Below are 17,084 nucleotides of genomic sequence, written 5' to 3' on the forward strand. Positions count from 1 at the left end.
ACAATTAAACCTACGCAAATCTAATTGCATAGCATTATAACAATCAATAGGAAATTAACCCAAAACATTAACAATCAATAATAATGAATCATCCCTTCATATTATTCATGCATCCCCAAGAACCCTAGAATTAACTACTCGCACATAATTAAATCTAGACTAATCAAAGCAATTAAAATAAGCATATTTAAAACAATAATAATAAAAGTAATAAAAAAAAAAGCAAATAATAATAAAACAAAACTAAAGACAAGAAAGCAAGAAAAACGTAAAACTTAGTATTGAAAATAACAAAAGACAAAAAGCATAATAAAAGTGTGATAATAATAGAAAAGCATAAGTATCAAAACTCAAAACTGAAAAACGTAAATCAGACAAAAGCTTAATTAAAACTAAAAAGAAAAGACTAAAACTAAGGAATCTAAAGAATAGCTCCATAAAAACTATTACTAAAGTCAACTCCCTAAAACTAATTCTTGGGTACTACCAAGTATAATCGCCTGACTCCCCAAAATATGATAAAACAATGAGTATTAATAGCCTACAACTCTTAGCCGAGCCCACAAATTAACTCTCGCCCGATCGGGAATTGGGCCGCCCGATTAGGCCCGCCTTTTTAATGCCAGTAGACCTGTTGTGATATTATTTGGGCTTCTTTCTTGGACTTGAGCTCTTTAATCCTTCTTTTGCTTTATCGGTTGGTCCATACTCCATATACTAGCTTTTAAACCTTGGGACTCCTTTACTAGTCGAGCCCTAAGTCACCGAACCTAATTTAATCAGCTTGATCTTGGGCTTCAAATATACGGTCATAAAATACGATCAAACTTCAATATCTTCGTAGTGGCTCAATAAGCTCGAGAATTATCATAAATCCTGCAAATACCTACAAAATAATATCAACTCTACAAAAACACTAAAAAAACGTATATTAGTAATATAAATAGATCCGCAGAGCTCAAATAAGCACAAATATGACCGTGGGACGGGGAATAAAAAATATATATAAAATGGACTCATCAATATCTTCGTAGTGTTTACTTTTTTATAACTTGGTACCATATTTCGTAACTATATACTTCGTACATAGTAAATTTTTCGAGTGAAAAAGTACATAGGAACAAGTAAATCGGTAAATATGAAGTTGAGTTGAGAGAAAAACTTGTCATCTTGTATCATTGTATATTTTGTATGTGAGGAAGGAAATAGAGTTGAGGTATATAGAAGAAGTAATAAAAGTACAAAGGAAAATTTATTACCTCCGTTTCACATTTTTTGCAACTTTAGCGTCGACACGAAGTCCTAGACAAAAAATGAGAAACGGAGATTAAGAAAAGGGAGGGACATGTGATTAAGGTAGGAGAGAGAAAGTGGGATAGATTAACAATGAACCACCTTCCAGCCACACCAACAACCACCTTGACGCACCACCACTTAGCAGCACCACCTACACCAGCCTCACGGACACCGCCCAACCACCACACACCCACTAGCCACCACACTCAAAACTTAAAACCAACCCCGTAGCCATCGCACACCACACAACCCCGACACCATCTACCCACAACGCTGCAACCATACGGGAAAATTCAAGTTTATCTCTAAGATAAACTTGGAAATATATCTCCACTCATAATATATTGTTTTACTTTTATTTTCTAAATAATAAAAGTGGAAAAGTAAAGTGGCACAGAAAAATATGCATAAAGCTGTGAGAGGAGATTATCTTGGAATGTTAATCTCAGAGATTAAGTGGGCTCCCTCCAACCATACTACCCAAAACCTAAAATGTAACCCACAACCACCACACAGCCACCTCGTAACGCCCCACACTAACCCAAACCACTTACCCTTAGCTCGCACCCTTTAAAATCACCCACCTACCGACCACCAACCCTCATCGAAATACCCACCTCGCCCTAAATTCGTTCGAAATTGGTGGTTCAACCACCACCATAACCGCGAACTTTCCGTCGTGTAGATCTTCGCCATTGATGATCTGTCTATGGGAAGAAAGAGAGAGGGGCAGGGGTCAGATCGAAAGCTAGAGATAGAAAATGGAGAATTGAAGAAGAACTTCAAGAATTGGGTTTGATTTCTTGAAAGATTTGATGTTATTGAATGTCGTTCAATTGGTTGTTGAGGGAAATAATTAGATCTTTGGGTGGAGATAATTAGATTAATTAAGTTGAATTGGTATTTTTATTAAGTTTTGTTTTAAGTAACTAACTAATTCTCTGCCACAGGAATTTTTTTTTTTTTTTTTTTTATATATTACTATAAGTTTGTATTTGTATATATATTGTGTATATGATTTTAAAAATATTTTATTTATTTAAAGTAGTTGTTATTATTCTAATTTTTAGGCGGCATATTCCCTTTTATTTTTTTATTAAATCAATTATCTTATTATTATTTAAGGGAAAAAAAAGGTTTTGGCGGAATTTTTTTTATTGTGAACGTGACAGGTGTATTTTTAAGATAATCTTGGTGATTATTTTATTATATATATATATATATTTTTTTTTTTGAGTAAAAGACTTTATTATATAGTATTGATTGAGTTTATGAAAATTTTAGCAAGGGTATTTTAGTAATATCATTTTAAAAACTTTATTAAAATTGGAAAATTTTGGAAAGTTACAAAAAAATGTGTAGTCTACATTTTTGACAAAAGTTGCAAAAAATGTAAAACAGAGGCAATAGCATAATCTTTTAAGTTATGAAAAGAGTAGAGTTGATCAAAAAATCGGGCCGGATCAGGCCTTAACATCATATTTCCTACCCAAACATGCAAAAAAATATCGAGTTTTTTTAAGGCCGAATTCGAGTTTTTTAACTAAAAATGCATTTTAAGGCTTGTTTACACCCGTCCTATTTTCGTGCTAGATGGAGTGATACTAGCAGTCCTAGCCGATATTGATCATCTGTACATGTGTCCAAATGAGTATCATGTGGATGTGGCACTACTAAGGCCAACCTAGATACCTAGTAAAAATACTTAAAACCAATAAGTCACAGATTTTCTAGATTTCAGATTAGCCAATTAGCTAACACAAGATAAGGAAATGCTGCTTTCAGAAAATAGCTTCTGGTGCACCCAAATTTCCCACCACTCCCTCGGAAAAAAAGGAAAGAAATTTCCCACAACATTTGCAAAAAAGCCAGATTTTTCTGATTTTCCAGAAAACAAGCAGAACCCCAAAATTGCTGCCTCAGGAGCAGTAATCTACAAAAAACAACATAATGGACATTATCTAAATGAACCGATTTGTAGAACTTGATTACGTTGAGAGGGATACAAAACTGAATAGAAAAGTTTTCATGTCAACTGATGTTTGTGGTGTGTATCAATAAGCCTTCACACCACCACTATTACATGGAAGAATCAAACCATAAGATGGTTTACTAAGTTATCCTGAAACTAGAACCATTTTTCCAAATAAAAATTCCAGTTACTAGAACCAAAATTTATCAGAAGATTTGGTTTGAAGCTACAGAAGCTCTATTGTTTCTCTGGTTGGTTGGGGTGTATCGTCTCGGTTGTTTTGTTTAAGTGAAGACCATTGAAACATAAAGAAGTTGCAGTTCCTCAAGTTTGCCTCTCATGTTGGTGGTCAAAAGCATTTTTTTTTTTTTAATGTCAATAACTATTCTGTTTCTTATATATTCTCGTGAATTGCCAACATAGGAGTCCGTTTGGGTCAAAACTAAAAAGATTGTAAACAATAGTCTTCCATCCGTTCCTCTTCACTTTGGTGGTAGGTCCCTTGGATTGACATTTTTCTAGGGAGGAGGTGGTTGCTGTCTTGAAGGTTTAGGTTGGAGATTTGGGAGTGAGAAGGGGTTTTCCTATCTATTATTTCTGCATACAGCTGTCACTCTGTCAGGAGGTCTGAATCCTATGTATATATCTTATCAATGTCAAGCCGTAGTTTATAGAGTCTGAAAGAATAAACTTGATTCGAATAGTATCATATTTGACTTTTTTTGGCTAAAAACCTGAATAACTTGGACCACTTTTAAGTCAATAGTTTATTTAAAAACCTAAGTAATGATAATTTTATGGAAAAATGGAAGCGCCTTCAAACAATGTATTGATAAAATCATATAAAACTTAATTTTCTGACAAAATTTGGTGTTTTAAGTCTTGTGCGATGAAGGGATCCCTTGTGATTTTTATGTTTGTTTGATGTTAAAGCAAATAATATAAGATATCCTCTGCAACTGCATAGATTTTGCTTTAGATAACAAACCGAGTGATCAGTAGTGCCACAATTGCTGGAATGTTCTATCTTGTGTAGTTGTGTTTTAATTTTGTTACCGTTTGTAATATTATATGTTGACCTGTTTTCTACAGGAAGGATCTAATTGAAGTATTCGATATGTTAGATTTCGGACAACTATAGGAAGGGCCATACGTATCCAATATTGTTAAAAGATGAATAGGGATAGGTAAGAGTAGAAGGCTATACTTCAATTGTGTTTAGGAAGTAGGTCATTAGCCATGCATTCAGCATTAATTTCTCCTTGCAACATAATTTCCTATATCACGCCATATTGGTAAGTGTCACACTCTCATTCTCTTTGACATTACAGGCAAGGGGCTCCAAGGAAAAGGAGTGGCCCTCCACCAAGAATTAAGGGTAGAGCACGATTCAGGTTTGAAGAATCATTTTATCAGAATCCGTATCCAGAATGCATATGTAAGTCATAGGATCATTTGATGCAACTTGAACATGAATTCTTTTCTGTGAATCTGCTGGTGGTTTTGATTACTCCAGAGCATTTTTTTGAGCATGGCTTGACTTTATGACGATTCACGAATGTGCAAAAATGAGTTAGGATATGATTGTTACTTACCCTTTGTTGATTAAGTTTTGGTTTCTTTTTTTTTTAAACGATATCTTTTTACTACAATTTTGTTATCATCCTTTTGATTTAGGCTGCCATTAATAAGCTTCACATCTTTTGATTTTAAAGAAGTAGTTGCATAATTCATAAACTCAGATGAAGAACCATTATGTCTATGCTATCTCTCTGCACAAAAATAAAACAAGGTAACATTCGAAAATTTAGGCATTAAACTTTAATCCAAGTAAACTCATATGCCAAATCTCAAACTATTTGGAGGAATCATCAAATTACCAGCAGTATAATAACCAAGTTAGAATCTATCAGATGCTCGAGCTGTGATAGTTCTTAGCCTTGAAGAGATTTTAGCAGCAGGGGAGCCCATAATAAGGCGGCATAGACAGTCCGTTGCAATTTTGATAGCATCATGAGAACCCACAATGTGAATCTTGTAAGCAGCAACTACAAGCCTAGTTTTAGTAGCATTTTCAATCATGAATTTGGTCTTGCCACCTTTCCCACAAATCCTTCCAATGGCTCGAGTCAAATGATTCCCCTTAAGTGTACGCTTGACATCCAGCATATCGATTGTAGACATATGAAAATGATCATACTTGAGAAAAACATCCCTTATTTGCTCAGGTTCAAAGCCCAACATGAAGGCTTGAACATAGCTAGCACACTTGTAAAGGTTGCTAATGTCCGAGGTGTCAGGCATAGTCTTAAGTTCAACCTGCTTTGCCTTAAGATTCATGCGGATGTCAATTTTCATCTCATTGCGAATGGGATCGTAAATCTGGTTTTTCCATGCTTTTACAAGTGGTGTGCGACGGTGTGGTGGTGCAGGCACAAAGCAGAACAAGTTCAACACTATCTGAGACTTCCTGAGGCTGAATGGCCTCAAAATTTGGCTTCCTTGCCAATTCCATATTACCAAGAAAAATATCAATCTATACAACCAAAGAGCATAAAACCATGAACAGCATTCAGGCAACAAAGTGTATAATTTGTGACACGAATAATTAAACCAACTTCGTGTTCTGCTACGAGCATTAAAAAATATTATACTAGCTCCATCTTATTAATTGTAACAAAGGGTATTATTTGTGAGACGAAAAATTCCTTTGTTTATTAAGAAAAGGAGGTAGTATTTTACTTTTATGCAATAATACCGTAGAAGAATCCCTATAAAAACTCATTAATTTGGCTACTTTCACAATTGACAAAGGCAACAAATAATTATATTAAGAAAAATTCACTTTAAAACACCACTAAAATTGTTTGCTTAACCCACTAAGATAATCACATTGTTCATTTCAATTTTCGAAGAATATCATAAGTACATAATTACATATATTCTGTCCTAACTTTAATTAAAGGATTCTTCAACACATTAGTAACCAAAATCTGACTCAATTATTAGATTAAATTCTTCTCGCTTAAGAATATAAATAGCAAAATTCTAACTTTAGAATAATTCAAACATAACCTTCATATAGTTCGATAATCAATCCACCTTTAAAGAACCCTTAATCGAATTAAATTGTTGACGATTAACGCTACATTGTGAAATTAACATTTGATGATTAAATAAACAATCTTACCTCTAAAAGCTGCTTTAATGGACGAGATTCAGGAGAATAACTCAATGAAAAGAGAAAACTTTCGTTCTTCTATAGTTCTGTCACTTCTTTGTGTAATTCACTGTGTTACGGTGTTACCTGGCGGCTACTCAATACTTATGCATAGTCATTAAGGGTTAAATAGTCATTTTAATTTAATTTTATTTCCCCCGTCAAAAAAAAAATTAATTTTATTTCTCTAGAATTTCAAATGTCTATTGCTCCACACTAATGTTTTACTTATTTACATATTGGATTCGAATTTATATCGAATTAAAAAAAATTAAACCTGATTGAATCCCCAATTTACATTTCTCATCGTCTCTCTCTTCTTCCTCCTGCTATTCCCAATTGATAATTAGGGCTAAATTTTTTGGATTTGGAAGACTTTGAATCCTGCTTTAATCGGAGCTTTTCGAGCTCATTCATGGCGTGCGCATCACATTACTCTTTCTTTGGTAAATCTCTCTAAATTACCTCTTTTTCTGAAGAATTTTATCATCAATCAATACTTTAATCTGGATTTCTGCGCTGTTTTTCTGGGTTTTCAGCTATGGCGGCGGCGAGATTCAGCTCACTCTCTTCTCCGCGCCATCCGTAAGCTCTCTTAATTTCTCATTCCTGTATTTTTCGTTTTTTAATTTGCTTTATTTTGGTGTAAATTGAAGTACATTGTATGATATTTCTTGCATTTTGTAGTTTAGGGTTTTATTGAATGGCTAATTTCATGATAGTTTAGTCAAAAATCCAGTACTTGATTGTGCATTAGTATTAGGTTATGGCAATTTTGGTTGTTAATTGTTGCAATTTTGGTGATAATTTATCACTCTGTAGATGATTTCCGTAAATTTTAGTTGATCATTTTTGTCATTTTAAATACTTTATTGGTAAATTGTTTATTGTAGTAGTTCTTTGTTGAAGTTATTATTATATATGTACAGGATATTTGGATATGATGCAATTGCCATGTTTGTTAAAGATTTAGCCGTGAATGTACGAGACTCTTGTCAACAGATGGTTCAAGGTTCTCCTTCAGGAAGCAATGGCTTTGACGAGGGAGAAGCGCCTCAAGCTGTTTTTAATGTGTTGGATGGCATTATAAAAAGCACCTTGGATCGCTTGAAGACCGTAAGGTGACCTTTTGTTGCAGAGTTTTTCTCTTTGCCATTATTGATTTAATTTTTATGCTCACATCATCATGTATTTTGGGTTTGCCCCCTGTACTAAATTTATCACCTTTGTCATGTTATGTAAGATTGCTGGATAAGTGAACCACATAAACTACCTAAAAACTACTGCAAGGCTCTAGGATTTTTTGTTGCTAGTTGCCTAATCTTCTCTGTAGCTATAGCAATTCAATGTATATCTATTATTGGGAGTGATTGTGTGTCTGTTGGATTATAGCCTAGCCGACTACCTGTTTCGTAGAATTGTAGTTGTGATTCCTATTCTAGGAAAAAGTAATGGCTCTAGTGACATTTTTTTACCCCTAGCATTACTGATTACGTGTAAATGATTGTGCAATTATTTACGCGACATAGCCGATATTGGATCGTAACATAATACTAGTAGTTAAGAGTCTTAGATTCCCATGTTAAGGTTTATTTAGTATAGGCCATATGGACCTAACTTGTCTTGGGAGATGCAATTTTGGAGTAATACTATTGGATTATTGAATATATATATATATGTGATTGATAATGCAGGGAAACTTTGTCAGTACCTGAAATTATCTTGGCGAAGATCTCCACAACCACTGATTTTCAGGAACTTGAAGCTGCTATTAGGCTTTTAAGTTTGGAAGGTAAGTTAGATGTTGCCCTTTGGCTTCGAAGCAAGCTAATCACAAATTGTTATGTTCCTGATGTGATTACACACAATCACCTAGTCAATGCATTTTGTAAAGTTGGGTGTTTGGAGAAAGCTGATTATCTTGTTAGAGAGATGTTAGCCCAAGGCCCCTCTCCTAATTGTGCAACTTTCAACACATTTATCAAGGGTTATTGTTTAAAGGGTGATGTAGACAAAGCTTTGTCTTTGTTTTCCTCAATGGCTAATTATGGAATCAAGCCAAACAGGATTACTTGTAATATACTTATTCATGCTTTATGTAAAGAAGGTTTGGTGGAAGGAGCTAGGAATTTCCTTACAGAGATTTTAAAAGATGAGTCTGAGAGGACACCGGTTGATTTAATTACGTCTACCATACTAATGGATAGTTATTTTAAGAATGGAGATATTGCTGAAGCTCTTGATCAATTGACGAAATTGTTGCAAGAGGGTAAACAATTAGATGTTGTTGCTTTTAATGTTCTTATACATGGTTTTTGCTCAAATCAGGAAATTAAACTTGCGTTTAGTTGTTTTGGGGAAATGATTAAGAGAGGAATTCAACCCGATGTAGTTACTTGTAATACCTTTATAAGTTACTTCTGTAAATTTGGAGCTTTTGATGAGGCATTGAACATGCTTAGTGTAATGCTAAATATGGGAGTGGCCCCTGATTGCATCACTTATAAGATAATTGTTCAAGGCCTCTGCTTACGCGGAGAGGTTGATAAGGCAGCCAAAATACTCAGCTGTATGTTAGAAAATTCCACTATCCCAGAGCCTGTTATTTGGAATTCCATTATCTATGGTTATGGAAAATGTGGAGACACCAAGAATGCACTGTCCATCAGAGAGAAGATGGTTGCTTTTGGCGTTCCCCTGAATACATACACCTATAATGCAATGATATATGCCTTGTTAAAAGAAGAGAACATCAATGGAGCTCTATCTCTAAAAAGAGAGATGGATCAGAGTGGACAAGTTCCTGATCTAGTGACATACAACATGTTGGTGGGTGCCACTTGTAATCTTGGGTTAGTACAGTTTGCACTTCAATTGCATGAAGAAATGCTTAGGAGGGGGTGTATTCCAGATGTTGTGACTTACACAGAACTGATCAAAGGTTATTGTTTAAAGGGTCAAGACAAGGAGGCAGAAGAAATATTTTTCAGGATATGGAATTCTGGCCTTCAGGTTGATCATGTCTCATGCCACATATTGGTTAAAAGACACTGCAGAGCTGAAGGGCTTAAGCAGTCACTTAGCCTCTTTGACAATCTATTGGATGGGTAGGAATGTGCATAAGCAGGAGACTTAATGTGCATAATGCCTTTGGAGATTATGTAAGAAACTGTTTTAAAGTGAGTAAATGATGCATTGTCATCTTGGACTATTATGACTTGAGACTTGAGATGGCTTGGTCTAGATGATGAGCTCTCAGATTGAAGATAGGGGTCCAAGCCAATTTGAGCAGATGGGAGTGAGTGATGATTGACGATCCCTCCAATGACATCGTACTGCTTTGTAAGTCAAGTAAACGATATTAAATCCCAGTTTTGTCAAACATTTGTCACTTACGGGTTATTACTTGCCCGAGAGTGCTTGCAGACACAGTAGCACTGCAGCTGAGAAATTTGCAGTGCTCCATTTTGAGGTATGTGCCTTAGCTTCTTTCATCTCTTTGTTTTGCGATCAGCTTAGCTTATATTGGCTAGGAAGAAATTTTGCAATGGATTTTGTATGATTAAATCTGACTAGAACAATTAGGATTTGTGCCTGTGCATAGTGTCGTTATAAGAGAAGAACACATGATTACATCTGGCCTTTTCTGGAAGTAATTTTGGGTAGTGCAAACGTTGTTTGGCCTTTTCAGAACAGTATTGTTTTAGCTACATTGATTTCCTTTTTATTTATTTAGTATGCTACTCTGACTTCTAGTTTTTTTTTTTTTTTTTTTTTTTGAGAATCTCTGACTTCTAGTTGATGCTAGAACCACTATACAAATCTTCATTCTTATTAGACATTTATACTCGTTTTTGTCAAAAAAAAAAAAAAAAAAAAAAAAAAAAAAAAAAAAAAAAAAAAAAAACATTTATACTCATCTAATGCGCCCTTCAAATTTTACACCTTTTGTCTCCTCAATGAGATACCTACAACAGTTATTCTTAAAGATTTTTTGTGTATTATTTGATAAACAGGTACACTGGATGCCATAATCAATATGATTTGATACGAAGGATTACTGAGATTTCACTAATGGATGAGCACCAAGACAGTGCAGTGTTATTTGCTGTCAGGGCTAATCAAGTGGTGAGGAAGGGCTTGTCTAGGCTTTTACAATTCCAACAAAAAACGAGACTCAAAGTTTCATTGATGGTTGTGGCAAAATAATACTACATGGAAGTTTGAGACGGGACAATATTGATGTACATAATTTACTCTGCTTGATGAAAAGGGAAAATTGTCTGAGGTGTAGCTGTAACGATTGAGACCGAGCTGGCTGTGGTAAAAATATTGATTGCCATATCGTTTACTGTTATATTCGCGAAAGTAATGTTATTATAAACCAACAAACTCGTGAACAGTTGTTAAAATTAAGTGTATCGCTCTACTTGTTTTTCTTGAATTTTAATTCACTAGGGAGGGGATTGTGAAAACTTTGTCCCCCATCATATGTTTGTACACCTGAAATTAACAATTGTCAACAACCACTACGAATGCCTGACTTCTTTTCCCAGAGATTGATCTATTTTCAAAATTTTGAATGGCTTCATTTTAGCCCTACCTTTTGGTGCTCCAATCTCTCCATCCCTACCAATGTGAGTTTGCTGGATGCAGTTCAGTATATAGTAAAAATTACAAAGCGGAAAGTTATCCTCAGCTAGACCGTCCCCTTAATATCTATGATTCGATTCATTGACCCTTGAATGCTAATTTTAGAGGTTGAATTCCTTCGACATTTCATTCTCAGAATCAATTATGGTTTTAAGCAAGGTTTTCTTAGCTTCATTGAACAAGCCTTCACATTGCAAAATGAGATGCAAGCGGCATACATAATCCTTGGGGCTAGCCATGTTTATACCTCATAGGAGAGTTTCAATCCTTGGGGCTAGCCATGTTTATACCTCATAGGAGAGTTTCTTACTCGTGGAGAGGGTTGATCTCAAAGGATTCCACTGCCATGACATGCCTACCTCGATTGGCAAAACAGACAAAGTTTTCTAAAGATTTTTTGGAAGAAGGCCCCAAGACCACAAAGTGTGACTGCGTGAGTCCTGAATGAGCAAGCTACAAAAAAGGGAGGGAGTCTGTAGATGACGACGTTTTCCAGAGAATTCTAATGGTGGCATAAATTTTGTTAATGAGAGTATGTATTCAACTTACTTATCATTCCTTCTTCCCTTGACATTGACAAAAAAATTCATGGTACAATTTGCAACATACAGATTGCTTTGCAATTTCACAACACCTCACACACCAACAGAGCCAACCCCTCCCCCCAGCCCAAAAAAAAAAAAGTTTAAGAACAATTTAAGGGTTGCATGTATTGCTCAAAATAATGACGCCGAACCCATCTGAGAGCCTAAACTTGCCTCGATATGCAGCTTCTTCAATGAGTCCACTTCTCCTATCTTAATGTACCTGAAGAACTGCTATTGATGCCAAAATCTCATCAACTGCTATCAAAATCTGCTATAAATGAGCATGTATATATAGATATGATGATCTCATTTAAAGCTGCAATAACTGCCAACAAGAGATACAAGATGTAAGATGAGTCTTCTGCTTGAGAATCATGATATCATAGGAAATGGCTAGCCATCAAGAGTGCTGGTCTCTCCTTTTCTTCTTCAACCTCTTTCAAAATTTCATCTCTCATCTCCTCAACCCTTTTATCCCAAATATCATCTACTAGCTTCCAGGTTTCATCACTAATAATTTGGGTTTCCATGGGACGAGGTGCCCCAAAGGTTGAAAATCCCACATTACCGGGTGCAAAGGTAACCCTTCCTGGACAAGTGATACCATGTATACCCCATCTTCCAGCATAAACCAAAGCACCGTACTCGTCAACAGGATCAACAGCTGGCTGAGAAATTCGGGGAGATGTTTGAAAAATCTCCCATATTTTTGAGGCATTAATCTCTCCCTTATCAAGGAGTTCATCTGTTATCGTCTCCACAGCAGCATAGTGTTCCCTCAACACCGATGAACATTTCTCAATAGAAAAACGCATGTATTCCTCTCTTAGAGCTTCAAGTTTGGGAGCAAGATTTGGGACAAGATCGCGCTGATGTCTATAATATGCTTTTCCAAAAGCTGTCATCCCTGTTTGCAAAATCAAAAACTCAGCTAATCTTGAAGCTTCAAGAGTAGCTTTCGATGAAATCCAGCACAAATTATCTATCCCAAAGATCTCTTCTTCAATAACCCTGGGAGCACAAGCTCGAACAATGGAGTTCACATAATCTGATTTTTTCAAGAACACCCTTCCAGAAACTTCAGCATAACGCATACTAGGCTGGCTTTGAACTGACTTAATGTTGGTCTCAACAAAAGGACGATATGGGTCAGGAAAATAACAAGCCAAGACGGCAATAGCTGCTTCTCTGTAAGCTAATCTCACCTTCAACTCCTCTGGAATTTCCTTTGTGTCTTCTATTCCAGTTTCAAATGTACCCTGTTGCCTTTTCAAGGCCTCCAGTAGTTCTTCTCTGCCAATGTGGTCTTGATCTTTCCTAGCAGTCAATATTCCAGCTTCATTGAGAATATTCTGTAGCTCTGCTCCAGTAAAATCTTCAGTTAGCTCTGCCACTTCCTGCAGCAATACTTCTTTTTCCTCTTCAGAACGAAAAAACTTGTTCCTTGCATGTACCTTCAATATAGCCAATCTGCCATCTTTGGAGGGTAGACCAACTCTTACAATCTTGTCAAATCTTCCTTTTCTCAGCAAGGCAGGATCAAGGATATCTAGTCGATTGGTAGCTCCGATGACCAACACCTGTGATGTGGAAACTTTAAACCCATCCATTTCAGTTAATATTTGAAGCAGACCTTGTTCTCTTTCAGCCCCGCCACCTCCAATGTCAGGGCCACCACGCTTGCTACCAATAGCATCGATCTCATCAATAAAAATGATAGAAGGAGAAAATGATCTAGCACTAGCAAAAAGGTCCTTCACCCGAGATGCTGCTACACCAACAAACATCTCTACGAAATCCGTCCCATTGGCAGCAAAGAAAGGAAGTCCTGCTTCCCCAGCAATAGCTTTAGCTAATAATGTTTTACCAGTTCCTGGAGGGCCATGAAGTAACACACCCTTGGGGCAATAAATGCCTTTATCCTGAAACTCTTCTTCATTTTTTAGAATCCGTACAATCTCTTGCAATTCTCGTTTTATATACTCTTGGCCAGCAAAATCATCAAATGTCACTCCTGTTCTTTCTTCTGCAGATATAAATTTCGCTCGACTCTTCCCCAATGATCCCAATGCACGACGCTTAAGGGGCTGTCTCACCTTTTTGCTGGGTTTCCCCAAATCACAAGGGATTAACTTGGCATATATTGGCCTTGTAACACTATCAATCCATAGATACAACATTATGGAAAGAGCTAGCCTCATAGACCATACGACAGCTGTTGCAACAGAAGAATAGACTTCTGCAGGCACTGTGTTCTCATTTATTACATCAACACTTACCAATTGTTGATGCAACTTATGCCAAACATCATTCCAACAATCAATTGGCATCCGGTCAACTACATGGCGCTTAAAAACAACTTCCTCTTTTGGGTTTTCTTCAGAGATTCCTTTTACCATCCCATCTTTGTAGTGAGGCAATATCACTGCATAGAAACCCATTAGCAACAAAATTAAAGATCGATTTTTAGGAGCACAAATGAACATAAACTCTCTGATTTGAGGGGAAGACCAGAATATATTAATACTAATATAGAGCTACAACAACAATCAGTTTTTTTAGAACATGATATCTTCATACCATTAAAAGACAATCATTTTTGGTAAGTTACGAAATATAAAAAGCTGCCACTTTTACATCAGATAAACTGGTAAATTCTTAACTTTAAAGTGCTTCAGAGCAACTACCCCATCCCCGTGAACCACCAAGCAAACGTAACTAAGAAAGCACAGCAAAGAGGAAAGATAACTAGGGGGGTGGGGGAGGCAGATAAATGAAGGATAGAAAACGCAAATGAATACAAAAGAGACATGTTTTTCTAACCTGATATAGTCTGACCAAAATTTGAGTATTCCATAAATTTGACATTCTTTGTGTTTAAGAGACTCATAAATTCACTATAATCAATTTTGTGTGAATTCACAGGATCCCACTCAGTTCCTTTCAATTTCCCACGCATAGTCAACAAGGTTCTGCTCCATTCAGAGGCCATTACAAGCTGCCTCTCCAATTGCACATTTGCTTTGTTCTCAAACTCTTCCTGCTTCTTTACTCTTTCTCTCTCTGCATCTCTAACTTTCTGAAAGATCGCAAATGTTGAGCAATCATCTTAGTAGTGCAACATGCATAGGTAAAACTTACAGACTGCGGCTCAACTTACATACTAATACTGTAGTCGTCACTTCCAACTGCCTAAGAAAGATAACTTTCAAAGCAAAATAGTTTTACAAGAGTAAGATAATCATTATATAACAGCCAACAAAATGCTCAAATCGCATTGCCTCAGACGGTACTGGAAACAGGGAATGGTTTTGCGCGAGTAGATCATTATCATCATAAAAAACGGTACTAGTCAACAAAATGCTCACATCAAAGATAAAACAGCCCTAGCCAAAAGTATTGGATACAGAGAATTTTAAACAAGTTCAACTTTGCCTCAATAACGGGATACTTATTTTGCCACAATTGAGGTGTACCATAATCCATAACCATATCAAACTATCTAACAACCCTAATAGTATCTTGAAACAAAACAAGTTATTTCACTTCAGATATTTGATACCTTGTTTTTTCATGCGTGTCTCAAAACTATGTGGTGATAATGAGTACAAGCTTGGGTAGCTCGTCTTAGCTTGCATCAGCTCAAAGCCTCAAACTATAGAATAGATCTCAGAAATTTCAGACAAACCTGAGCTCATGACTGGAGCCTCATTAACGAGCTTCAATTATGAGAACATTGTTTTAAGCTATGATTTTCACGTTTCCAGATTTCTTTTAAGATTCTCATTAGTAATATGCTAATATAATAATATTACTAATATTATAACCCATTTTTAGAATTTATTCTTTGAATTTGCTACCGAGTTTTCAATCAGTTGTATCATGAACATCCTGTTTGCTACTTCAAAATAATATCCCGGTCTCTCCAAGAACACGATAGCATACTAAACTAAAACACCATTAAACAGCTCCCCTCTTAATCCTTAAATATCTGACTATGCAACATGAATATCACTCTCAGAAACTAACAGGTCTTCTTCACTAAGCCAATAAGCATCCACTTAAGCATTTTGAATGCAGTACTTCACCAATTTCGAACAATCAAGCATTTCATCAGCTTCCTACAATAACCATGCTATAAAAAAAAATATTATTCTTCCAACAAACATAAACAAACAAAAAAAAATTAATCACTAATTTCACCATCATTATCAATTCTAAATGTTAATTCAACTACATTTCAGCAATATTCTTGAAAATAAACCAGAACCCATTTCTCTAATTTAACCGTTCTCCCCAAATAATGGTAACAATAATTAAAATCATACTCATTTTTACAAACATTTCAGCAATTGACACTAAAATATGAAAAAATAAAAACCCCACATAAAAAAATTTATAATTGTTACAATAATAATAAGGAACTTAATAAAAGATATGAAATTGATAGAAAAATCGAGTGGAAAAGACCTGAAAAAGCTGAAACGCCTCAGTGTCATCTTCTTCAACTTCATCTGCTTGCTTATTATCTCCAGTTGATGTAAAATTGGAGTTGGAATTACAATGGGTTTTAAATTTAAGGGTTTTTCTAGGATTAGAGAGACGAAGGAAGGAATTAATGGAGCAAAAATTGGGAGATTTTGAAGAAATTCTCAACTTAGAAGAAGATGAAGAAGAAGATTTAATGGGGTTTTGAGGGGAAATTAAAAAATGGGTATTGTTGAAGAAAATGAAATCAAAATTTTTGCAGAAATTATTGGTAATTGTCATCATCATATTGCTGTAATTCTAATGCATAGGATGAGATTAGAGAGGTTACTTCACAGTTCACAGTTGACAGGAGGACATTTTTCAGGGGTTTTTGGGATGAACTCAGTTTGAGCTTAATGGGGTTTCTCTCTCTATCACTCTTTTTGGGGGTTGCCGGTTGGGGGGTATTTTTGTAATTTCAGTTGCTTCAAAATTACAAATTTTTCATAATTACAATTTTCTTTCTTGATTTCTAAATTTCCGGACTAGTTTTTATTCAAAAATAAATAAAATTTGGACTAGTTTATTTTTATTTGGACTCAAATTAAATCAACTCAAGTAGTATTTTAAATCATAACGTAAATTAATGATCTCTAATCCAGTGTATACAATCTATACCTAGTACTTCCTATTATAAAACACAAGTTACTAAAAGTTTGTTTTTCATTACTTTTAAAAATTTACATTAAAAAAAATGTTGTTAAGCTTCATATCTTTAATTCAACACACAAATTTTAATTCGCCTATTTTAATTTTAACTTCATACTAGATCTTGTAAGCCATTTTGTTAAGCTTTGAATCAAACTCAAATTCAAGTCGGACTATG

The 17,084-nt window shown here is 35.4% G+C and overlaps 3 protein-coding genes and 1 long non-coding RNA gene across 4 annotated transcripts; 1 reads left to right on the forward strand and 3 right to left on the reverse strand.

Annotated features, from left to right (window-relative positions):
* Nucleotides 1-296: 296 nt before the first annotated feature.
* On the reverse strand, nt 297-2,290 carry LOC110695172. The gene is made up of 2 exons (XR_002506032.1): nt 1,396-2,290; nt 297-1,302 (listed from the first exon to the last, which is right to left on the reverse strand). It is a non-coding gene; the product is annotated as an uncharacterized LOC110695172 (long non-coding RNA).
* Nucleotides 2,291-3,049: 759 nt separating this feature from the next.
* LOC110695169 (pentatricopeptide repeat-containing protein At5g24830-like) lies at nt 3,050-10,705 on the forward strand. The gene is made up of 8 exons (XM_021872386.1): nt 3,050-3,609; nt 4,361-4,455; nt 4,600-4,706; nt 6,839-6,934; nt 7,028-7,073; nt 7,418-7,609; nt 8,183-9,960; nt 10,505-10,705. The coding sequence occupies exons 2-7, from the start codon at nt 4,442-4,444 to the stop codon at nt 9,597-9,599; spliced, it is 1,872 nt and encodes a 623-aa protein (XP_021728078.1). The 5' UTR covers nt 3,050-3,609; nt 4,361-4,441; the 3' UTR covers nt 9,600-9,960; nt 10,505-10,705.
* On the reverse strand, nt 5,168-5,932 carry LOC110695171 (RNA-binding protein PNO1-like; the record flags this gene model as incomplete). Its single annotated transcript, XM_021872387.1, has 1 exon — nt 5,168-5,932. A coding segment is annotated over one exon (765 nt), but the record flags the coding sequence as incomplete, so codon positions are not given.
* A 924-nt stretch (nt 10,706-11,629) lies between the features above and the next one.
* On the reverse strand, nt 11,630-16,682 carry LOC110695173 (probable inactive ATP-dependent zinc metalloprotease FTSHI 4, chloroplastic). The gene is made up of 3 exons (XM_021872388.1): nt 16,199-16,682; nt 14,552-14,807; nt 11,630-14,153 (listed from the first exon to the last, which is right to left on the reverse strand). Exons 1-3 carry the CDS (start codon nt 16,502-16,504, stop codon nt 12,109-12,111), a joined length of 2,607 nt encoding a protein of 868 aa, XP_021728080.1. The 5' UTR covers nt 16,505-16,682; the 3' UTR covers nt 11,630-12,108.
* Nucleotides 16,683-17,084: the final 402 nt, after the last annotated feature.

This window comes from Chenopodium quinoa, unplaced genomic scaffold (genome assembly GCF_001683475.1).
Source record: "Chenopodium quinoa cultivar QQ74 unplaced genomic scaffold, ASM168347v1, whole genome shotgun sequence".
NCBI classification, from domain to species: Eukaryota; Viridiplantae; Streptophyta; class Magnoliopsida; order Caryophyllales; family Amaranthaceae; genus Chenopodium; species Chenopodium quinoa.